We start from the raw sequence: 25876 nt of genomic DNA on the forward strand, positions 1-25876 counted from the left end.
AGTTTCATTCAATTATTGTTCAGTGCTGTATTGAGTACACCGTTGTGGCGCACAGTTTGTGAATTTCAAGATAGCAGAGTTAGACGAGCAACGTGTGTGCATTAAATTTTGTATGAAACTTTAAAAAACCTATACAGAAACACACCGACTGATGCAGAAAGCCTATGGTGATGAGAGCTGAAGCCATATTCGGTGTTATGAATGGTTCACATGGTTTAAAAACGGCCGCATGGAAGTTAAAGATGACCCTCAATCAGAATGCCCTTCGAAGTCTACCAATGACACCCATGTCTGGAACATCAACGAAATTGTGTGTGCCAATCAAAGAATGACTGTCCATGAGATCACAGAAGAAAGTTACATTTCAGTTGGATCATGTCATGAAATCTTGACACAGCATCTCGGAATGCATTGCGTTGCCGTCATGTTCATCTCATGGCTCATGAGTCAATTCCAGAAAGACCTTCGCCTTATAATCTGTGGAGAGCTTTTGGATTGCACAAATGAGAACTAGATGTTCTTAAGAGAAGAGCTGGCCCCTGTGGACTTTGTTTATTTCCAAAGTTGGAAACCTCATTGAAAGGACAAAGATTTGCAACAATAGGCGAGATAAAAGAAAATTCACAGATGACACTTCTGGCAATCCAGCAAGAGGCATACCAAGACCATGTCTGGAAGTGGAACTGGCATTGGAAGTGGTGTATCAATTGTGGAGGAAAGTATTTTGAAGGAGACCATGCACAATACTTAAAAAGGAAGTGCAGAAAAATTTTGTGGACAAAGTTAAAGAATTTTTGTTTAACGATGCCAAAGGGAAAGAAATTAGCTTACTGCCAACACAGCAAAGTGTGTGGATGAAATTACTGATTAACTTACTGTGTCGGACTCAGGTAAAATACTACAATTTTGACAATATTTTCTACCATCGTCATCACAGGTAAGACAGCGGTTCTTATTTTCAGATGAAAAGTTCTTGGTTAAATTACTGCATCATCAATTTTGAATAACACCCCAACCTTCTGATGACAGTCTCAGACTCAGCGCCTGAGGATGACATTGACAACTTTGTTGAAAGCTTGGGGTTTTATCAAAATCTGATGGTGTAACTAGTTTACCAGAACCATTTATCAAGCATTCCATCACAAAGACTTTTAAGCCAAGTAAAAATAAAAAAATAAAAAAAATAAAAAATAAAATAAAATAAAAAAAAACAGCCTAACATAAGAAAATAACTTCTTCCCAGAAATTAATCTTCTGTCTCAATAATGACTATGTTGTTGGAGGAAGCCACAATGAAAATTTACAAATATCCACATCAGTATAATCATACTTAAGTTACATTATTTGCACATCATGCATAGTTATAAAATACAGAAGTATGAAATTGAGTGCACCAGTTCAAATTTCTCTGTACTTCATAAGATTACAGACACTCAGAAGAAATTAAACAATATTACATTACTTATGTACTTAAAGAATGAAAACAGGCGATAAATTAAATCTAAAAATAACATGCAAAATGAGAATTAAATATGGAAAAGTGCATTCATTAAACAACCAGAATGGAATAAGAATGTAAATTAAGATATAAATAAAAAGAAGATGTGCGTTAGTTAATAATGTCAGAAACAAAGTAGATAGCAAAAGACAATACAACAGACAGCAAGCACTAAGCAATACCAATGCATGCAGACATAAACGGCAAGGACGATAATTAACTTCTATAACTAAAACCAAAAAGATACAATGGAGAAGATTTGTAGCTATTATATTCAAGCAAAGCACAAGATGTGCCTTTCAACACCAGTCTAATTGTTGTTACAGTCTTCAGGCTGCAGACTGGTTTGATGTAGTTATCCTGTGTGAATCTCCACTGTCAGTAACTACTGCAACCAACATCAACTTGAACTCTTGGTCTCACTCTACATTTTTCACCCCACGCACTTGTCTTCAGCACCAAGTTAATTATCCCCGATACCTTATAATTTGTCCTACAAAAGTATCTATTCTTTTTATCAGGTTGTAACATAAAGAGCCTCTTCTCTCCAATTCAATTCAGTAAGTTTTCATTAATTATTCTCATCTAATCTCTAGAATTCTTCTCTGCACCATATTTAGCACTTCCAAAGTTTCTGTTCTCCTTAGGTCTGTACTACATATACATTCACATCCATATAAGGCTACACCCCACACTAATAATTTCAGATAACACATGTCGACAATTGACTTTATATTTGTTGTTATATAACTTCTTTTTTACAAAATAGATTTTCTTACTAATGGCAGTCTATATTTTGTATCCTTTTTTGTTATGTCATTGACAGTTATTTTGCTGACTTCATACACTCAGGTGACAAAAGTCATGAGATAGCAATAGGCTCGTAAAGATGGCAGTAGTATGGTGTACACATGGCATAAAACGGCAGTGCACTGGCAGGACTGTTATTTGTACTCAAGTAATCCATACGAAAAGGTTTTCGACGCGATTATGGCCAATCCATGGGAACTAACACACATTGAATGTGGAACAGTAGTTATAGCTAGACACGTGGAACATTCTATTTTGGATCTGTTATGGAATTCAATATTCCGAGATCCACAGTATCAAGAGTGAGGTGAGAATAAAAAATTTCAGACATTACCTCTCACCACGGGCAAAGCAGTGGTCGACGGCCTTCACTTAACGAGCAATAGCAGTGATGTCTGCACAGTCAATGTTAACAGACAAGCAACACTGCATGAAATAACCACAGAAATCAATGTGGGATGTAGTGAGATGTACGACAAACGTGTCTGTTAGGACAGTGCAACAACATTTGTTGTCAATGGGCCATGGCAGACACGAGTGCCTGTGTTACCAACACAACATTGCCTGCAGTGCCTCTCCTGGGCTTGTGACCATATCAGTTGGACCCCAGACACTGGAAAACTGTGGCCTGGTCAGATGAGTCCTGATTTTAATGGGTAAGAGCTGATGATAGGGTTTGAGAGTGTCGCAGACCCCACAAAGCCATGGGCCCAAGTTGTCAACAAGGCACTGTGCATGTTGGTGGTGGCTCCATAATGGTGTGGGCTGTGTTTACATGGAATTAACTGGGTCCTCTGGTCCACTTGGACCGATCATTGACTGGAAATAGTTATGTCTGGCTACTTGACGAGCATTTGAAGCCGTCCATGGATTTTATCTTCCCAAACAACTATGGAATGTTTACGGATTACAATGCACCATGTCACTGCACTGCAATTGTTCACGAATGGTTTGAAGAAAATTCTGAATGATTCAAGCGAATGACTTGGCCTCTCAGAGCACATGACAAGAATCCCATCAAAGATTCAGGGGACATATTTGAGAGGTCAGTTTGTGCACAAAACTCTGCACCTGCAACAGTTTTGCAATTATGAAGACCAGACAGGCAGTGTGGCTCAGTATCTCTACATGGGATTTCTTAAACTTGTGGAGTCCATGCTACATAGAGCTGCTGCACTATGCCACACAAAATGAGGCCCAAAACGATATTAGGGGGTATCCCATGACTTTTGTCACCATATTCAGGGGTATCCCATGACTTTTGTCACCTCGCTGTATACCAATAATACAAATTCCTTGGCTTAACAATATGTAAAATAAGGAAAAGGTAACCCCTCACTTACAGCTGACTAATGTGTGGCACATAGACATACATAGTGTTTTCTTTTTTTTTTTTTTTCCCTGGCAGAAGTACACACATTCACACTCACTCGCAATGACACAGTCAGTGTCTGTGTGTCATACATTAGTCTGCTGTAGATAAGTGGTTGCCTTTCCTTTATTTTATGCATTAAAACTCATTCACTATTTTTAGTATCTCATTTTCTAATTCATTCCCTCAGTGACACCTGATATAATCTGGCTACATTCCATTGCCCTTGTTTTATTTCTGTTAATGCACATCCTATTAGCTCTATTCAAACTATCAACTTCATTGAACTGGTTTTTCACCATGTCCTTTGCTGTATCGGACAGAATTACGATGTTATCAGCAAACCTCCAAGTTTTTATTTCTTGTCATTGATCTTAAGGTGCTTTCCAAATTTCTCATTGGTTTCCTCATTCTTGTGCTAATTACATAAAAAAATTGAACAAAGACGTAAATGTTGCCACAGAATGACTCAAAAATGATGTGCTCCATATCTCCATATAAAGGCTTGATAGCATAGTCATTCAATTATGCTGAGATATATCTGTTCCCATATTTTGAAAACTTTTATGACTGTCACATCATCAAGTCATTTAATTATGCTGAAATGTATCTGCAATTATCTCAGAGTAGTTCCCATATTTTGAAAACTTTTATGACTGTCACATCATCAAGTCATTTAATTATGCTGAAATGTATCTGCTATTATCTCAGAGTAGTTCCTATATTTTGAAAATTTTTGTGACTGTCATATCATCAAGTCTGAAGAAGTTCCCAATACTTATCAGTGCACAATGATCCCAGTTTGCAACATCCCATGGCTGTGATGCTTTATACCATACATTTTGATAATGGAAATTCCAAGATAGAAACAGTGAAAAATAAGAAAGGCAACCACTCACCTGCACACGACTGATGCACGGTAGACATACATGAGTGAAAAAACAAAGAATTCGACGGCTTTCGGGCTAGCATTCTTCTACTAGTTTATGTACACACTAACTCGTACTAGCTACACAGAACACAATTTCAGCCATCGTCAGTGACAGCATTTGGGTACTTGTGTGGAAGAGTGTACTAGAGAAAAGACCTGTAGTTCAAAGCTGCAAAATGTACCTGTCGCACAACACATCGATCAACTGTAGACAGCTGATTGCCTTTCCTGATTTTTTTGTTTATATCATCTATGAGATTTCTTTGAGGAAGTGATATGATGCTTGTGATGCACCATATTTTATATGGTATATAATATACAGAAGTAGGTTCTATCACTTATTTGTGCATTATCGTGACGTGTTCCATCACTTTCATTCAGTTTTTAAGAAGAGCAAAATACCGTATCCATGCAAACTGGATCTGTGGTTAAGGTAGCTTATTCTTGATTCAGGACGTAGGAAAAAGATAGTGTCATCAGGAACACTACTAGTAGTGAAAAAGAGAGAATAAAGGCATCACCACCTACATTAAATATTTGGTTGAGAAACACAAATCAATAAAAGGACAGGAAATAAGAAGCTTGACATTTCAGAAAATCCCAGAAGAGTGACAAAATAATTAAAAAGTTTAATAACACAAAATTGCGCTTAGCAAAATTAAAGAATTACAAGATTATTAGGGTAATTGTAAGATTGATTAAGACTGAATGAGTTCCAGCATTAGCCATCTGCATATCATCATCATCATCATCATCATCATCATCATCATCATCACTATTTGTACAAGAGAAAATCTGGGCATACTAATATCAAGAAGCAGTGCTTCACGTTAACAGTTGCAATGTTGCCTGGCTGCTGAGAGTCCACATATCAAACATAACTGTCATATTGGCAACAATAATGTTTATACGAGAACCTGTGGCTTATACTGAATAGGCAGTTTGAATATATCATTAATAGCTACAGCTACACCCCGCAGAACACTGTGAAGTACTGCAAATACATAAACAGAATGACCCTTATTGTACGATTACACTATTTGCAGAACAACCACTGGAAGCAGTTAATTCCATAAGATGTCTAGGAGGATGCATATGGAGCAATTTGAAGTGAAATGGCTGCATAAAATTAACTGTCAGTAAAGCAGGTGGCAGACAGATTCACTGAAAGAATGCTCAGGAAATTTAGTCCCTCAATTAAGGAAGTAGCTTACAAAACACTTGTTCAACCAATACTTGAACATTGCCAATCAGTATGGGATGTGTAAGAGAGAGGACTGACACAGGAAATATAGAAAATTCAAAGAGCAGTGCATTTCATTGCATGTTCATTTAGTGAGCATGAAAGTGTCACAGAGAAGATCAACCAACTCCAATGGCAGATACTCCAAGAGAGGCATTCTTCATCACATTGTGGTTTACTGTTACAATGTTGCTAGAAGATTCAACAAAAATATTGCTTCCCCCACCGCATAGCCTGTAAAAAGGCCATGAAGACATTAAGATAAAATTAGAGAGATTCAGGTCCACCAGCAATCATTCTTACTGCAAACTATTCATGACTGGAACAGGAAAGGGGTGAACTGACAGAGATACAGAAAGTACCATTGGCCACACACCACAAGGTGGATTGCTTGGTATAGATGTAGATGTACATGTAGAAGTGCACGACTGAGTATATCCCATTTCATCACAGATTACCGTTCCTTACCATTCCACTCTTGTAAGAAGCACAAGAAGAATAACTGCTTAAATGCCTGTGTGCATGCTGTAATTATTTTAGCCTGTGACAACTGCTACAGGAATTCTATAATTACTTCTGCAGATGGTAAAAGTATGAACAGTAACAAGGAATAACAATTATTCTTTGCCTAGGTGTTCACACTGTTATTGAGAAATGACTGTATATATTTTAAGTCATTTAAAATCAAGAAATACAAAAAAAAGAAGAGTGAGGATTATGTGACTTCTTGTTGACTGATGGATTATACACTGCTGACTGATTATGCATGTGACCTTATCAAAAGAAAGTTTTCAAATAGCATATGCTATTACCAATGAGAAAACGTTTTTTCTTCCTTTTATGAACTTCCAGTTTGTTTAGTCATACTTGGGACCATTACTTTTTGCTTTGATAAAAAAAAGTATAAGAAAAGATTGTAATCTGACAGTAGAACACAATATAGAACCAATGAATGGTTGAGTGACCAACAGATCCATTTGATTACCACATCAGTGAAAACTGCACAAAGTCTGACATTTACCACATTGAATGCAGTGGAAGCATGACTAAGAAGTGGGAGCAATGTCCACATTAAAGAACTGAGAAAATGAACACGAAATAAAACAGCCCAAGACTCACTACAACAATCTTCATCAAAGTCACTGGGGAGGTGTGAGGCGCACGAGAAACGCTAAGTGAACAAAGTAAGATAGTGTACTAACTGGGAGGGGGGGGGGGCAATTTTCATATTAACAACTGATGTCAACTTAACTTATTTCCCTAAAGGAACCTATCACTAATTAATAATTAATTTAATTGGTTAACTAAAAAATCTACTCACCTTGTGGCTGCCAGAGAACATACATATAAAGGTATTTAAGTTTGCAACCTTTCAGAGGCTGTGGCTCCTCCTTCTGCAAAAGGGCTGATGGAGAAGGAAGAGGAGTTAGTTAAAAGGATTGGTGAGGTTTAGGAAAATGGGTAGAGTTCTGAAAAGTTACCCAGAACCCCAGGTTAGGGGAAACTTAGCAGACAGGATGAGAATTAAAGACTGATCATTGGGGGACTGCACCAGATGAGATTTGAAAACCTGAGACCTTGAAGATGAAAGATAGGATAAAATGCAAGAAACAGATTACTCACAAAACATTGTGCATGAGCTAATAAGAGAGGAAAGCTAAATTCATTCTGTATGATACAGCTGGAGAGGGGGGGGGGGGGGGGAGGGGGAATTCAGGGAAAAATAGACATGTCAGAAAGTGAAAGACGTAGAAAATTTAAGAGGAGTGAAGTAAGGAATAGTTACTGTGGAGAGATGCTGAGACCGAAGAAACTGATGTAAATTAATGCCAAGGGTGCAGTAATAATTGACATCTTGTAGTGCCAGTTTCCATCTGCGGAGTTCTGAGAACTGATCTCTGGGGAAAGAATCCGGATGGCACATATGGTGAAAATGGCACAAAGGTCATGACTGTCACGTTGTAGAGCGTTTTCTGCAACAGGATATTGTGTGTTGTTTGTATTTACCCTCTGCCTATGGCCATTCTTCCTAACTGATAAGTTGGTGGTAGTCATGCTAACGTACAAGGCCAAGAATGTTTACGTAAAAAGCTGGTACATGACGTGTGTTGTTCCACAGGTGGCTCTCCCTTTGATAGTATAAGCTTTTCCAGCTACAGATCTGGTATAGGTGGTGGTAGGAGGGTGCATACGACAAGTGCTACCGAGGGGACAGTCACAAGGGTAGGAGGTAAGGATAGGGTGATGAGTGCAGAAAGAGCATAGGGTCTGACAAGGATATTGCGGAGATTGGGAGGGCAATGAAAAGATATTCCACTTGTGGTGGACAAAATGTTTGACAGAATGTATCTAATTTCAGAGCATGATTTTAATAAGTCACAGACATGTCGAAGTAGCTGATTAATACATTCAAGACCAGGATAATACTGAGTGACAAGTGGCATATTCCTAAGTTATTTTTTGGAGGGATCAATAGTACCAGGATTGGATGTGATGGCCTGGGAAATCAGCTTTTGAACTAGGCTGGTGGGGTAATTATGTTCAGTGAAGGCTAAGGTGGGACTGTTGGTTCATTGCTGTAGGGAGCCTGCACCTGAACAAATATGTTTGCCTTGAATGTCAAGGCTGTATGGATGGCAACATTTGACATGAAAAGGATAGCAACTGTCGAAATGTAAGTACTGTTGTTTGTTAGTAGATTTAAGGTGAACAGAAATGTGTACCTGACCTTTGGTGAGGGTGAGATCAATGCCAAGGAAAGTGGCATAGGATTCAGAATAGGATCCTGTGAAATTTAAATGCGAGAATTATTTAGAGATTACAAGAATTTTAGCAAGTCAGCCTCACTATGAATCAATATGGAAAAGGTGTCATCAATTTATCTAAACCAAACCAGTGGCTGAAGGCTTTCAAGATCCCAGGAAAAACCCCTCCAAGTGACCCATGCCACTTTTCTTCACGTTGATCCCATGCTCACTGCAGATCAGTTACACTTTTCTGTTCACATTAAGCCTACTAACCAACAACTTGGGGCTGACTTGCTAAAATTCTTGTAATGTCTAAATAATTCTCCCATTCAAATTTCACATGATCCTATTCTGAATCCTATGCCGCTTTCCTTCGCATTGATCTCACCCTCACCAAAGGTCAGCTACACATTTCTGTTCACCTTAAATCTACTAACAAACAACAGTACTTACATTTCGACAGTTGCTACTAAGTTTTGACTGTTTCCATCCTATCCATGTCAAATGTTCTCTTCCAAGCAGCCTTGGCATTCAAGGCAAACATATTTGTTCAGTGCAAACTCTACAGCAATATGCTGCCATTCTCACGCCAACCTTAACTGGACGTAATAACTCCACCAGTGTAGTTCAAAAGCTGATTTCCTGGACCATCACATCCAATCCTGGTACTACTGATCCCTCCAAAAAATAACTCAGGAGCACACCTCTTGTCAATCAATATCATCCTGGTCTTATATTATTAACCAGCTACTTCTATATGGCTATGACTTACTAAAATTATGCTCTGAAATGAGATACATTCTGTCCAACATTTTGCCCACCACACATAGAATAGCTTTTTGTCACCCTCCCAATCTCTGCAATATCCTTGTCAGATCCTATGCTCTTTCTCCAACCATCTCCCTACCCTTGTGACTGTCCCCGCTATAACACTTGCCCTATGTACCCTCCTACCACCATCTATACCAGCCCTGTAACTGGAAAAAACATATACTATCAAAGGGAGATCTGTGGAATGACACATCATATACCAGCTGTTATGTAAACACTGCTTAGCCTTTTACAACAGCATGACCACCACCAGGTTATCAGTTAGGATGAATGGGCATAGGCAGGGGATGTATACTTATAACACACAATATCCTGTTGCAGAGTATGCTCTACAACATCACAGTCATCGCCTCGGTGCCTTTTTCACCACATGTGCCATCTGGAGTCTTCCCCCAGAGACCAGTTTCTCAGAACTCTGCAGGTAAGAACTAGTGCTACAACCTGTCTATTCACGCCACACACCTGGCGTTAATTCACATTAATTTCTTTTGTCTCGGCATTTCTTCACAGTAGCTATTCCTTTCTTCATGCCCTTTTAGTTTTCTGTGTCTTTCATTTTGTGACCTGTCTATTTCCCCCTTGCACTCCCACAGGCGTATCACATACAATGCACTTGGCTTTCCTCTCTATTAACTTGTTTACGACATTTTGCCAGTAATCTCTGTCTTGCACATTACCCATCTTCTACCTTTAAGCTCTCAGTTTTACAAATGTCTTACAATGCAGCCCCAACAATCAGTCTTTCCTTCTCATCCTGCCTGGCAAGTTCCCCATGACCTGGGGTTGTGGACGAATTTTCTGAACTCGGCCTGTTTTCCTAAACCCCACCACTCCTTTTCCTTCACTCTTTTCCTTTCCCTTCATACCTTCTGCCAGAAGAAGCCATTGGCTCAAAAATCTTGCAAACTTAAATAGCTTTATATGTGTGTTGTTCTGCTGCCACTTGGCGAGTAGATCTTTTATATATCCAATTACATTATATTTTTTTCAAAAATTGATTATTTTGTTGAAATAATTAATAATTAAAATGAAGATAAATGAATCTTTATTTCTAACATCCAAAATCTATTTTTTTCCATGAGATACCTGGCTCTACACTAAATCTTGTAATAAAATTTAACATAATGAATTGTTGAAAATACAAGGCCATTGTGTTAACATAATTTAAATCAAATATCAGTCAGTAGAAAAGAAAAAATAATGAAGACAAAAAGTGATCAATTTTAGACAAACTCATGAAATTACCAAACAGTTTTACCCTATTAGAAAAAAAAATGCTAATGAATTTAACTTTTGTTGGAAGACAGTCTTTACTGTCATTTGAGGCTATGACAAAAGGATTGACATTGGGGAAAAAAGACAAAGAGCTAATAATGAGATCTCTTATTGTCATCTCTAATGAGATAACTATAAAATTAATTTAAACTACCAAACTGGGGATCTTCTGGTGCTTACTGCTGATACAGTAAACTAAAACAAAAATGTACTGGATAATGATAACTATACTGGAGCATCAGTGGAACACGAATTATTTGAGAGTTCATGGGTTCTTTGTAATGTGTAAATGAAATATTCAGACAGGTGTAGTCTGACAAAAAAGTACCTCTGAATGGGTAAACTTACATTAAGTATTTACACACGGTTTTTTTATGTTCATTTCAACTTTGTAGCAAGGATAGCCATTAAACACAAACTCATGTCATATTAAGATTATTATAACAATAGGACTACAGCGGAAATACTACAGCACTGTAACAACAAAAAGGGTAACTTCATTATGAAATGAAGAGTAGTGTTACAATTCATAGAGGTAAACTTGGCAGAGCCCCAGTAGTGGGGAAAAAAACAGTTCGACACCGTACGGGGGACATAGTTCGGTTCACCGATGGGTCGAAATCAGACCAAGGTGTTGGAACAGAGGTGTACATGGTTCAGCCAAGACTGAAGGGCATCATCTCTCTAGGAAAACTGGTCACTGTATTCCAAGCTGAAATTATTGCAATCAGCGCATGTGTGGAGCAGAATATGCATAGGGGCTACAAGGACCGTAACTACATCTATTCAGACAGCCAGGCAGCCCTGAAATCACTGGCAGCTCCTGCAACGAGATCTAAGATTGCTGCAAAATGTCACAGGGCTCTGGTGGAGCTAGGGGGAAGTAACAGAGTAAACCTAGTGTGGGTTCCTGGCAGCTCAGGGATCTGTGTCAATGAACAAGCCAACAGATCGGCCAGGATGGGGGCAACGACTCCAGTTATTGGAGCGGAACCTGTCCTGATGACCATCAAGGCTATGATCAAACTAGAACTACAGAACTGGCTTAGGAAACAGCATGTAGAATATTGGACCAAGGTCCACAAACAAAAACAGTTTAAGGTAATGATGCCCAAGCCGCGTTTTAAAAGAAGCTCTGTAATCCTGGGATTGAACAGAAAAGAGATCAAACACATGACTGGACTGATGACTGACCATGGGAATTTCAAAAAAACATCTACACACAATGGGTATAATGGAAGAAGAACCTAAATGTAGGATCTGTGGTGAGGGTGAAGAAACTGCATCACACCTAATCTTCAAATGCATGGCATTTGAGAGTAAAAGATACAGAATCTTCGGAACAACTAGACCTGAAGAAATTTTGTCTAATGAAAAACTGGTAAAAGGACTCCTTGCACTATTTAAGGACATTGGTTGGCTTTACTAGATACACAGGGAGCGATACCGCACAATAAACTTGGTTTCGGTGCGGGTAGTGGCGGGTTAGACCTAAGCTGTTTTAGCTTCCCTGTAAAAATCAAATCAAATCAGCTTGGTAGAAACCTATGCTCATTAAAATAATTTCGCATGCTGGGCCACAGCCTCACAAACAGATAACAAAAATGTAAATGCCATTGTTTCAGCCACTCATCTAATCAACATTCAAAGTTCCAAACATATTAAAATATTACTGCCCATCAGACCAGCGGAACATGTTCCTCTTCTTGTTGCCACCACTAATGGTGACCAAATAAACAGATGAAAGAATGTTCATATTACTAACATCATTCAAAAATGTGGCACATGGTTATCCTAATTTTGGAAACTATGGTATTTCACATTCTTGTCTCTTTCTTCTGTGCTATTTCTCTCTTTAAGTTTTTGTTTTGGAAAAAAGGAAGGTGGCACTGCCACATTTATTTCAAAATAATTATATAAGTGACAGTGAAAAATGAAAAACACAAGAATACCATTGTTAGTGACGTTTATGTTAGTTTTCTTTTACTGACTGGGTATATTTGGGATCTACACTCAGAAAATGGAAAAACTGTATCATCAGCAAATTCGGGGCTACTAAATCACCACACAAATGCTAGTTACCCGTTTCACGCCCTCTTTAAGATCAGTAGTCAACCCAAGAGACACCTGAGTAGAAAGAATACAATGAAATGCGCAGTAAGTGTAAATTTTTAAGGCAAAATAGTGTAGGAGAAAAATAGAAACAAAACCAATTCAAAAAGTTTTATAAATAAATAGTGTGGGGCAAAAATTAGAAATTGAAAAATAAGTAGCATATTATAAAGCCAATCATAACCATACCTCCAGAAGACCAACTGCCACAGACAAGGCAACACCAGTTGATCGCAGCGGCCGTTTTCCTTGCGGAACTGGCCATGGATCACGCTGAAGCTCACCCAACATATCTGTCAGGCTGACATCACACTTGTGAACAGGTTGCAGAAATCTGTTTGAAAAAATAGTGAACAATTTCAACACTTGTAGTAATCAGTAATCAGTAATACTTTCTCATGGAAAATATTTTCTGATTATGAAAATTAGACATACAGCTTGTAACACCAAAAGCATGATTAACAGCTTTGTCATGAGCTATATGCGATTAGATCACTGCTTGCTGAAATAATTAACCAGGAAAAAAGTCCTCAGTGGGCTAGGCGTAGCTATGAAACCCAAATGGCTCTTGATTTCTTTTAAAACTGTTCTTATTGGTTAAGAGGACAATTAATTCAACAGGGGAGTAGTCCAATATACTTGTGGCTATGTAACTACCCCCTGAATCTGACTCATTCATCAGAAATGGAAGTAATCTTTTCATTTCTAATGTTATTTTTTAAACAGTGCACCTATTTTCAATTGTTACCAATAATATTTACAAGAGACTAAATGTACCATAAAGACGTTAGCATGCCTTGGTACTTAACAGTTGCTAATACATTTCATGAAACTTAATACATATAGTCCTTAGGCAAAATCCACATTTTTTTCCAATGAATACTTAGTAACTTACGCCTAAGTGTAAAAGTGTGGAAAAGCATACTTAAAACATAAAAAAGCAAGAAAGCTCAAATGTGATTTCTTAGGAATAAGGCTTTCTATTGGAATGATATCACATGAACATATACTACAATAGTTTTCAAAATTCTTGAACTACAGAGAGGTGTTTTTGGCTCCCAAATATCCTAACAAAATTTATAAAAAATAACATTTCATTTATAAACTATTTTCAGTCATTTTGGACACAGGTTCAGAATTTAAGGTTTTCACTTATGTATTCAAAATTTCTAAATGGTACTAGTTTTAAAAATAGCTGATATGCAGATGTCGCAAAATTACAACTCTTTTAGCTTTTTCAATATTTTCTAAATTAGTTAAGAAACTTATGTACACTCAGTTAAGTGACACTTCTGAAAAAAGTATTATCTTCTCTCAGCAACAGCTTTTTCCCAAAGGGGATAAAGAAATACTACTATCATCGATCTCAAAATAATTAGCCTAGTGCTACCTGAATCTAAAAATGGGGACATATGATCAATAAAACTGCAGGATTTCAGTTATAACCCAACATTATCTGCTGCTATTACTGACTGTAAACCGTTCACACATCTTTAGAGCAAACTGGAAAGACTGACAGTAAAGTGCTCCCTTCAGACTTATATACTGGTTGGGTGAGCCAGGCACATATGAGTACATGCAAATCCTAGTGCAAGAAAGACCACAGGGGTGACAATTCCATGAAATGATTTGTTTCACAAATTCTGGCTGACATGGAGACAGTATCATTATTCAACATCTACAACAGTTAACTACTGACAAGGTTGTATTCCACATTTTCAAGGTTAAAACCATCATTATTATTGATTAAATCATCCTACAAATATATTTCAATAGCTGGAATTCAGATGGTCCAAGCATTGATTAAGTTTCTTTTTGTCTTGATGCCACACTCCTATTTATGGTGTGGATAAGTATTTAATCTCACTATTGAGACCTCTTGATGGGAGGAATCCTCACTAAACCCAAAATTACGCAGATTTTATCAACAGCTCTGCAACTCAAATTTGCTGTTTTTTTCCACTGAGTTATAATTTACCAAAGTTCCACTCACAGAGGCTTTATCCTTGATTGCAAGACTTTTGATAAACCTTGTTTCAGCATGTGCTACTCCCAACTTACTTTTTTTTTAAATAACAACTTTTATGAACAAATAGACATGGCTGCTATGGTAATTTCCTTGTCCCCCTTGATGGAGAAATTGTATACAAGGTTCTGAGGAGCAGACATTGGACTCTGCAGAATTTAAGCCTGTCATCTTTCAAGGGTACTGGGGATGACTCTTTTGTAGCCTGAGGCCACGGTGAGAAGGAACATCACTCCTTGGAACATATGAATTCCATTCATTGGAACATCCACTGTACCACGCACCTGGAAAAGATCAGATGCCCCACTTTGTCGCACACCTTTGTTCACCATAAAACTGATAGCACCCTGGGACACTGTGTTTTTCGCAAGCCAACACACACAGATTTGTACCTGCAAGCATACAGCAGTTATCCTGCACAGACCAATGGTGTCCTAAAACACACCTGTCCACAGGGCAGATATGACTGCTGATAAGGATCATCTGTAGGAGAACTTGATATAATCTCAGATACGTTCTTGAAGAGAAAGGCTATTCACCATGGAAGATCCACAAGGCTTTGCAATTCATACCGAAGATACGTGTCCCACTGCAAGAAGTTGAAGAGTAAATGTTCAGGTCCCTGGTCATCTTATGTCAAGTAGGGAGTCTTTCTTCTAAAATAGGTTGTATCCTTTCTAAACAAAAAGTCAAGGTTATTTTTCTTCCAGCATCAAAGATAGCCACAATCGTTCGCTCTGTGAAAGGCGATTTGTTTCTATGGAAGATATCATGTATTAGATTCACTGTCAAAGTGGTTTCTCATATCACATACAGTTCAAGAATGCTGCACAGAACGTTGGTACTATATCCATCTGCTACAGCCTGGTAAATCTGTCATACCTAAGCACTGTCTACAGGCAAGCAACTTCAAGGACTACAAGAACGTCCAGATTTTAACACCCATTCCATCCTACAGGGGTTTGGTTTTCAGAGAAGTTATTTCCATATGTTTAAAACTAGTCACCATTAAGCCAAGATTAACATAACACAGACAGAGAAATAATATGACTGAATACTGTTGCTGATACTTCTGGCAACAATGCTGGAATTCCACATGTAAGCCTTGTAACTTTTCAAATTACAGAGTACACTGGATAAGATTTCTATACATTCTGATTGATTATCCCCTTAGTGTTTTAGCCTGACACAATCTAGGCACACTTTGAGACTGTCTCTTATGTCACTGATGTGGAGGGATATTAGAACTCCTTTTTTCAAAGTATAAAAATCATGCTATGGTAATGATTAAACCCAGTATTACCGTCAAGAGAAATATTTCACTTACAGTTAAATCAGAATTCATAATTGTTCCATCAATTTCTTGGTGTATGTAATTAATGCTGCACAATAACTCTTTTTGCTTGGTTATCTTGCAGATGGATGTGGTTCAGTTCCAGTGGTCATCCTGCAGAAGCCTTTTTAGGGAACTAGGGATACTAACTACTGCTTCCCAATATATTTATTCCTTAATGAAATTTGTCATTAAAAATATATCACTTTTTCAAAGCAACAGCTCAATTCATGGAATCAATACTAGAAACAAGAATAATCTTCACAACGATTTAAAGTCACTTAGTCTTGTACAAAAAGGTGTGCCTTATTCAGGAACACACATTTTCAATAACTTGCCAGCAGCCATAAAAAGCTTAACAACCAATGAAATTCAGTTTAAGTGAAGCCTAAAGGATTTATTGGTGGCCAACTCCTTCTACTCCATTGATGAATTTCTCAGTAGAACTAACTGATTTGCATGTGTGATATCATAACTTCTGCACAATTTCAGTGCAGTAATGTATTCATTGAGTGTGAGTGTGAGTGTGTGTGTGTGTGTGTGTGTGTGTGTGTGTGTGTGTGTAAGTACAATCTAACTTCTGCACCATTTCAGTGCAGTAATGTGTTCATTGTAAATAAGTATTATAGTAGTTGTATTACACATTTATTACCTTATAAATAAATAAATAAATAAATAAATAAAACTTTTTTATTTTAAATTCAGTGCATTAGAATTTGTAAAATGACTCTTTCATATAGTGTTCATTAAAAAATGACAATGAATGGTACATTAGCTTATTTGTTTTAGTTGTAAATATTTGTCATGTATTGTTTTTCTGACATGTTCTACATCCTGGAGGACCTCCTCACTACGGATCAATTGGAATGAAAGTAAATCTAATCTAATCCACTTCTTGAAAGTGTAAATGCAAAAAAGTGAATTGTGTACATGCACCATTCAGAAGTTTTATCTCAACCAAACTATCACTTTTCTTTTAAATATATTAAAGTTCCAATGCATTCCTACAGTTAAGCATACCTGTTAGCAGGAGGCAATGGTTGACCACTTGGGCCACGTGGTTGTTGCTGCGGTTGTTGTGGTGCATTTGCAAACCTCCCAATACCCAACATGTCTTGTATTTGTTTTGCTGACAGATCTTTAGTGCCTCTGAAAACGTAACTTTTTGAACAACCTTCACATCCGAGTTCATGCACCTGTACCATCTTTCCAAATGTGATGAGACCGATGAGTGCATTTGGTGGCAGTAAGCTCAGTGACATCTGTAGTGAATCTTTCAATGCTCCAAGTTCTTCATCATCTACACACGTGTCCACAACCAACAGGAAAATTGGTGGGAGACACTGTGCTCTCTGTTGGCAAAGTATAGAACACATGAAAGTTAGCAGAGGGTGTGGAAATTTCATAATTATGGGACTTTCTGAGTATGGATGTTCAAATGTTCAAATGTCTGTGAATTTCTAAGGGACCAAACTGCTGAGGTCATCGGTCCCTAGTCTTACACACTACTTAAACTAACTTATGCTAAGAACACCACACACACCCATGCCCGAGGGAGGACTCCAACCTCCGGCGGGAGGCGCTGCGCAGTCCGTGACATGGCGCCCTAGACCGCACGGCCACTCCATGTGGCGGGTATGGATGGAATGAGATGTTAAGTTGTATATACCCAATAACAAATATTTTTTACTAATTAGGTGAAAAATTTGTTTTTCTGTTTTAAACATGAAATACAAGACAACGAAAATAAAATATAAAGGGCTAAAAGGTAACAAAATCTACTGTGCTTACAAACAAGATAACTGCAGTCAGAAATCATTCTTTACAATGAGGAACTGAATGGAAGTCTGATAAGCAGAGATAAATACAAAACAACAAAAATACTAACAGAACAATGGTAACAGACATGGCAAAATGAAACAGTAAAGTGAAAAAGGGGTAAAAATGTATAGTCAAAAGCCACTGTGACAAGAAAGTGTGGTCATTCAGTGTTCGACGGCTGTAATATGTACGCCAGACAAGCTGTGCCTGTGAAATCCATATCAGTTTTGATGTCACGGAGATTTTATAATCGACATGCCCATCATTTGATATGGACATGCATAATACGAGGGTATTTCGGAAAGTAAAGATACACCATATGCCAGAGGAACAGAAGAGTTTTGTCGAGCAAGTTGACAACACTGGTGTTAACCTTGAACCGTTAGCTTTCTCCTCGCGGTCGTTCGGCAGTTGAACGTTGCTTCTGGTTGGAGTAGGTCGTGTTTAAAATGGCAGCGCCGATTCAGAAGCCCGCCAAATGCGAAGTGCGCTCTGTCATATGTTTTCTTCATGCAAAAGGTCAGCGACCAGCAGATATTCATAAATAAATTGTTTCTGTTTATGGGAACATTATGAATCGACAAAATGTAACGAAATGTGGTGTCATCATTTCTCTGAAGGTAGGACCGATGTTCATGACAAACAAAGAACAGGTCGGCTGTCTGTGATCTTTGATGCCCTTCTTCAGAGAACGGAGGAAGCAATTCCTGCGAATAGACGTCTCACATTGAAAGAATTGCATCAGATCATACCGGACGTGTCAACGACAACTCTTTATGATGTTGTGACTGTCAAGTTAGGGTACAGGAAATTGTGTGCGTGCTGGGTTCCAAAACTGTTAACGGAAGAACACAAAAAGAAAAGGATGGGCTTTGCACTCGACTTCCTCACAAGCTATGCTGAAGCAGGTGAGGAGTTCCTTGGTCACACTCTGACAGGTGATGAGACATGGGTTTATCACCATACACCTGAATCCAAGCAACAATCGATGCAATGGTGCCTTCGAATTCACCAAAAGCCAAGAAATGCGTAACATCGATTTCAGCGAAGAAAATCATGGCTTCTGTTTTTTGGGACAGACAAGGCATTCTTCTGTTGGAATTTATGCCTCCTGGAACGACAATTAATGCTGCTGCATATTGCCAGACTTTGAAATGTCTTCGAAGGGTAATTCAAAACAAACGCAGTGCAGTCCGCTTGCTTCATGACAAGGCTCGGCCTCACACAGCACTCGTAACCAAAGCACTACTCAAACAATTCAAATCGGACGTATTGGACCATCCCCCATACAGCCCGGACCTTGCGCCCACCGACTTCCATGTCTTCTGTTACCTGAAGGCACATCTTGGTGGAAAATCATTCCACGACAATGAAGAGATCAAAGATGAAGCTAAAATGTGGTTCCGACCACAGGCGGCAACCTTCTAGGACTCTGGGATACAAAAGCTTGTGCACCGACTTAACAAATGTTTGGATAACGGGGGTGATTATGTCGAAAAATAACAAATAATCCAGTTAATAAGATGTAACTGACGTTTTCTAAATAAATGTTCTATTTAAGGACTGCGAGCCATTGTATCTTTACTTTTCAAAATGCCCTCGTATATGCCAATACCAATACCAATGGGCTCTATGTCCATATACACGTTTGGCAATCAAATAATTGCGGTCCATGGTGTACGGCAAGATGTTTTTCAACAAATACTTACGCTGTGGAGCGGAAACCAGACTATCAAATCATATACAGAAGTTGGATGCTTCTCATTAATGTTGTTATGTTCTGGTCTCCAGTCCAAAAATGGTGTGATGCAGCTCTCCTTACTACCCTATCCTGTGCCGAACTCTCTCACTCACTCACTCTCTCTCTCTCTCTCTCTCTCTCTGACTAATTGCTACCACTTACATCCATTTGAGCCTGTTTAATCTATGGTCCCTTGATCTCCCTCTGTAATTTTTACCTCCCACACTTCCCTCCATTACCAAAATTATTCCTTCATGCTACCCGGATGTGCCATGTCAACTGATTGCTTCTTTTAATCAAGTTGTGCCATAAATTTCCTTTTCCATTTCAATCCGGTACCTCTTCATTAGATACTTGATCTACACCTACAGCAACAGCAACACCTACATAAATACTCCGCAAGCCGCTGAACGGTGCATGGCAGAAGGTACCTCATACCAGTACTATCTTTTCCTTTCCTGTTCCACCCACATATGGAACAAGGGAAAAATTACAGTCTGTATGCCTCTGTACAAGGCCTAATTTCTCTTATCTTTGTGGTCCTTACATAAAATGTATGTTGGCAGCAGCAGAATCATTCTGCAGTCACCCTCAAATGCCAGTTCTCTGTTTGTCATACCAATCTAATCTTCAGCATTCTTCTGCAGCACCAAATTTCAAAAGCCCGCTTCTCTTCTTGTCTCAACAACTAGTTGCCCACATTTCACTTCCATACAAAGCTACACTCCAGAAAAATACTTCCAAACTCTTAAATTTATATTGTTGTTGTTGTTTTTGTGGTCCTCAGTCCTGAAACTGGTTTGATGCAGCTCTCCATGCTACCCTATCCTGTGTAAGCTTCTTCATCTCCCAGTACTTACTGCAACCTACATCCTTTTGAATCTGCTTATTGTATTCATTCTTGGTCTCCCTCTACGATTTTTACCCTCCACGCTGCCCTCCAATGCTAAATTTGTGATCCCTTGATGCCTCAGAACATGTCCTACTAACCGGTCCCTTCTTTTTGTCAAGTTGTGCCACAAACTCCTCATCTCCCCAATTCTATTCAATACTTCATCATTAGTTATGTGATCTAATCTTCAGCATTCTTCTGTAGCACCACATTTCGAAAGCTTCTAGTCTCTTCTTATCCAAACTATTTATCGTCCATGTTTCACTTCTATACATGGTCACACTCCATACAAATACTTTCAGAAACGACTTCCTCACACTTAAATCTATACTCGATGTTAACAAATTCCTCTTCTTCAGAAACGCTTTCCTTGTCATTGCCAGTCTACATTTTATATCTTCTCTATTTCGACCATCATCAGTTATTTTGCTCCCCAAATAGCAAAACTCCTTTACTACTTTAAATGTCTCATTTCCTAATCTAATTCCCGCAGCATCACCCGACTTAATTCGACTACATTCCATTATCCTCATTTTGCTTTTGTTGATGTTCATCTTATATCCTCCTTTAAAGACACTGTCCATTCGGTTCAACTGCTCTTCCAAGTCCTTTGCTGTCTCTGATAGAATTACAATGTCATCGGCAAACCTCAACGTTTTTATTTCTTCTCGATGGATTTTAATACCTACTCCGAATTTTTCTTTTGTTTCCTTTAGTGCTTGCTCTATATACAGATTGAATAACATCGGGGAGAGGCAACAACCCTGTCTCACTCCCTTCCCAACCACTGCTTCCCTTTCATGCCCCTCGATTCTTATAACTGCCATCTGGTTTCTGTACAAATTGTAAACAGCCTTTCGCTCCCTGTATTTTACCCCTGCCACTTTCAGAATTTGAAAGAGAGTATTCCAGTCAACATTGTCAAAAGCTTTCTCTAAGTCTACAAACGCTACAAACGTAGGTTTGCCTTTCCTTAATCTTTCTTCTAAGATAAGATATATTAGATGATAACAAACTCCATTTTTTCATAAATCCTTTTTGTGTTCTTGCCAGACTTCATGCTGTATCCTCTCTACTTCAGCCACCATCAGTTATTTTACTGCCCAAATAGCAAAACTCATATACTAGTTTTACTGCCTGATTTCCTAATCTAATTTCTTCATCTTTCTATAGAGTACTTTGAGGATGTGCAGTTATGAGGAAAGCTCATCCAATCTATTATCTGACCCTGCAACCAACATTTTGCTGCATGAGCACAGTGCATCCGTCTCATGAACACCTACCTCTATGAGGCACTAATCAACTGAATGGAATGGCCAGTGGCAACTGCTGATATGAAGCCAACAGAGTGCTTGGGAAAAATGAAATTTATGGCACAACTTGTTTAAAAGAGGGGGTTATTTAATAGGACACATCCTGAGACATAGAGGAATTGGTAATGGTGGAGTGAAGGGGAGGGGTAAAAATTGCAGAGAAAGATCAAGGCTTGATACAGTAAGCAGGTTCATATGGATATACGTTGTAGTAGTTTTGCAGAGATGATGATGCTTGCACAGGATACATTACCATGGAGAGCTGCATCGAACCAGCCTTCGAACTGAAGACAACAACAGCAACAACAACAAAGCTGTTTTACATAATGTACTATTTAATTTTTAAAATGTATTACAAGAAATGGTCTCATGTCTGAAATATTACACTGAAAACTAAATGTTCATGAAGTTTTACCCTTTTCAATGACAGAACAATTTTACCAGTACAGGTTTTTTTGTGAAAACAAAAGCACATTTAGGAATTGTTCAGCAAGTAGCAGGGCATGATCACGACTAATCACACAATTAGAATTTTACACACATTGAAAAGGTGAAAAAAACAGAAAGAAAACATTGCGTATTTGTGAAGAGTGGTATTGCACGGTTAATGAATGTAGGAAAAACTCTACAATATATAACTTCACAGAAATTAAGCTAAGACTTCGGGATTAACCTAACCAATTTCCTAAGAAATGGAATTTGTTAAAGTGGAAGTATAAACTATATGTTTTGAGAAAGAGTGTCTCACTACTGAAACTCTTAACACAAAAAGAGCAGAGGAAATGTACTTGTTCAATCCCACAGATGTCCATGTACACACTGACACATACCAAAATCATCTGCTTTCTAATCCATTATTCTGTAAAATTCTTTACACTATAACATACTGGTGTCCGTACATGTCAGAGTCTATTAAATTTTGCAGTTTTCAGACAAAGATGCGTCAGAGTGGCCTCTTGTCTGTGGCTGTCCAAACAAATTACTGCTTGTGTACTATTAGCACCTGATATAGTAAAAGAAATTCTTCATGTCAGAATCAATAACACTAGTCACATGCACAGAGAGTTTGTTAATGATGAATGCCAGAGCAAGGCGTTTTACATGGAAGTAGAGTCCACCCAACACCTGGAACATGCAATAGTCAACAGCAATCTGCAACTAATAAACTACAGAAGAACTACTCTATTCTAAGAGTAAGAGCACAAGTGTCATAGAATAAAGCACCTTTGGTGGCTGGTACAGATGCACTTTGACACCGTTACAGAATTACACGTAAAACCCATGTGACTTGCATTGCACTGTAGTGTCACTTCTGTCTGCTGCATCAGCCTCTGCCAGGAAAGCGGACTGGCGCCCAGAAACCTTGTAGAGAAATAGACTCATTGACCCAGTTGTGTTGTGCATCCAGAAGGCTCCTTCACATTGATGGTTGTCAGAACCAACAGTGACAAATCAGTTGGAACAGGGTTGGGATGGTGTTGTGTTGTTGTCAGTGGAATTTCTTCTTGAACGAGGCATGCAGGTTTCATGCAATCCAGTATGACAGTAGTGGTTTTGCCATTAACAATACCGTCATGCGTTCAGTCTCCTCGTCATGCCACTTTATGCATTCCTGAGTAAGTTGGTTGTAATAGGTGTTTGATGCTGTCACAGCATAACATTATTTGTGTGCACTTGTGAAGGTCTCGATGTACATACATATGACTGGTGCCATGTCTGGTCACTTCCCGGAGCCAGATGTGGGAGATGCAATACCTCAGTTGACAAATAACATCACCATTTATCTGTTGGGTAGCTGCAAGGACTGTGGATCCATAAACTCCCCTGGCAGGCATAACATTTCACTGTACACAATTTCGGCAGTTGAAGCGTCCGAACACAGCTTGTAAGTGTTTCTCAGACTGAGCAAAATCATTGGCAAGGCTGTTGTCCAACTTGCATCATGGCACATGAGGGCTGCTTTCAGTAATCAGTGCCAGCATTCTACCTTTCCATTGTTTGTGGGGTGATACCTCATCATTTTATGATGCACAATGCCACAGAATGTAGCCAGCTGTGAAAATAGGTCTCACTCAAATTGACACCCGCAATACATCATGATATGTGAAGAGCAGCCAAAGTGTAACACCCAACTAGAAACAAAGGCAGAAGCTAAGGTCTCTGACGAGATGTTGTCTACTGGTGTAGCTTCTGGCCAGTGGGTGAAGCAGTCTATCATTGTAACTAAATAGCACTGACCACTCCTAGCCGCACAAAACAACTGGAGAGTGGTTGTGTTGTCACACAAACTCTTGGACGGCATAGAGTTATGTATATTATCGAAAGCGCACACTTCAGCACCATGGGTAGGAAAAGTCGAGGTTTGCCACTAGACACACCACAGAACAATTTGGACTCAGTGCTGGGAATCTCTACTATCTTAAGTTTCAGCAATGATTTAGACTCTTCAAGTATGCCATGCAGCTCCTGGTACGATTATTATACCACTGCAAGTTCTGTGAAATTCATCGAACGAGTGATGCTGCTAACACAGGAGAGGCAGTCAGCCACTACATTGTCTATTCCAGAAACATGTTTTACATCTGTGCCAAATGAGAAATGTAGGCCAACTGGTTGTGTTGCCAAGGTGTTATTTTGTTGAAAGGCATATGTGAGTGGCTGATGGTCAGTAAAGGTGGTAAATTCTCTGACGTCCAGTCGAGATCAGAAATATTTAATGGCTACGTAGATTGCATAAAGCTCTTGGTTGTAGGCACTCAATTCCTGCTGAGACGGAGACAGCTTGAACATGAAGAATGCTAGCTGTTGCCAGGCTCCATCAGAACACTGCACCAATTGCCGTCTGACTCCCATCTACTAACAATGCCAAATGTGAGCTCGGTTCTGGCCAAGCGAGTAATGCCGTGCCGCTGTACCCTGCTGAGATTTTTTCATGCACCCATGAATCTAGTGAGTTTCGCCTTGTTTTTCAGGCCAGAGAGTGCCGCTGTTAATGACACTTTCTACTCCACCATGTAGCTAGAAGTTGGCGATAGAAATTGAGGATGCCAACGAAATGACATAATGCCTTACAGGTCTTTGCTGGGTCATCTGCAGAATGGCTTCAACTTTCTCAGGCAAGTGTAGCAAACTCGACAATGTGATCCCGTAGCCCAAAAACTCAAGTTGTGCCTGACCAAAGACACACTTGGCAGTATTTAGAGTGTTGCCACACTGTTTCAATCTTCTGAACACTTAAGTAAGATGCTGGTGATGTTGCTCTGGAGAGGTAGAGAAGATATGGATGTCATCAACATAAGCAAATCAAAAGTTTAGCCCTTGTAGCATGGAGCTGATGAACCTTTGGGATGCTTGCACTGTTTCATAGGCCAAATGTCATGAACTGATTCACACAAAGGCCAAAAGGAGTGATAACTATTTCCTTCTGTGTATCTGCTTCTGCCACCATACTGTCATGCCACATAATGCATGATTATAGTCCCAAAGCAAGGGTAAGGGTACAGGGTAACAATCGGGGACAGTTCTAGCATTCAGAGCCTGATAATCACCACAAGGGTGCCATGCACTGTTCTTCTTTGGTACCAAGTGTAGTGGAGATGACCATTGCTACTCAACAGCTGCATCATACTTTCACGAATCATGCTGTCACATTCCGTTTTTGCTGTGGCAAGTCGATCTGGTGTCACGTGCCAAGTGTGGTGGACCTTCTGTAGTCTGTAAGTGATGCACTGTGTCATGGGATACCTCCTTCGGTGTTCCTGGAGGTCTTGTCAGTGCTGCGAAACTCTTCAATAAGTTGGCGTACTAAAAGCTGCCATGTCACACGCATTCAGCCATGAGCATTGCCGCAACTCGACAAAAACCTGCAGCTGTTAATCCAGTGATGCCGCCAACAAACTGCATATTCACCATGTTTAGAAACAGTTGATAA

The 25876-nt window shown here is 39.0% G+C and overlaps 1 protein-coding gene across 6 annotated transcripts in view; it reads right to left on the minus strand.

The window, feature by feature from the left end:
- LOC126092230 (protein transport protein Sec23A) overlaps positions 1 to 25876 on the minus strand; it is a 98793-nt gene that overhangs the window by 60177 nt on the left and 12740 nt on the right. For 3 of the 6 annotated variants that reach the window (XM_049907749.1, XM_049907742.1, XM_049907734.1), the window contains exons 5-7: positions 17199 to 17530; positions 13009 to 13153; positions 12790 to 12834 (exon numbers count right to left, since the gene is read on the minus strand). In XM_049907749.1, coding sequence (XP_049763706.1) covers positions 12790 to 12834; positions 13009 to 13153; positions 17199 to 17530 — 522 coding nt within the window. The remainder of the gene's footprint in view (positions 1 to 12789; positions 12835 to 13008; positions 13154 to 17198; positions 17531 to 25876) is intronic. The other 3 variants (XM_049907765.1, XM_049907772.1, XM_049907757.1) reach the window with 1 other exon arrangement.

The sequence above is a fragment of the Schistocerca cancellata genome, chromosome 1 (assembly GCF_023864275.1).
Source record: "Schistocerca cancellata isolate TAMUIC-IGC-003103 chromosome 1, iqSchCanc2.1, whole genome shotgun sequence".
Classification (NCBI taxonomy): domain Eukaryota; kingdom Metazoa; phylum Arthropoda; class Insecta; order Orthoptera; family Acrididae; genus Schistocerca; species Schistocerca cancellata.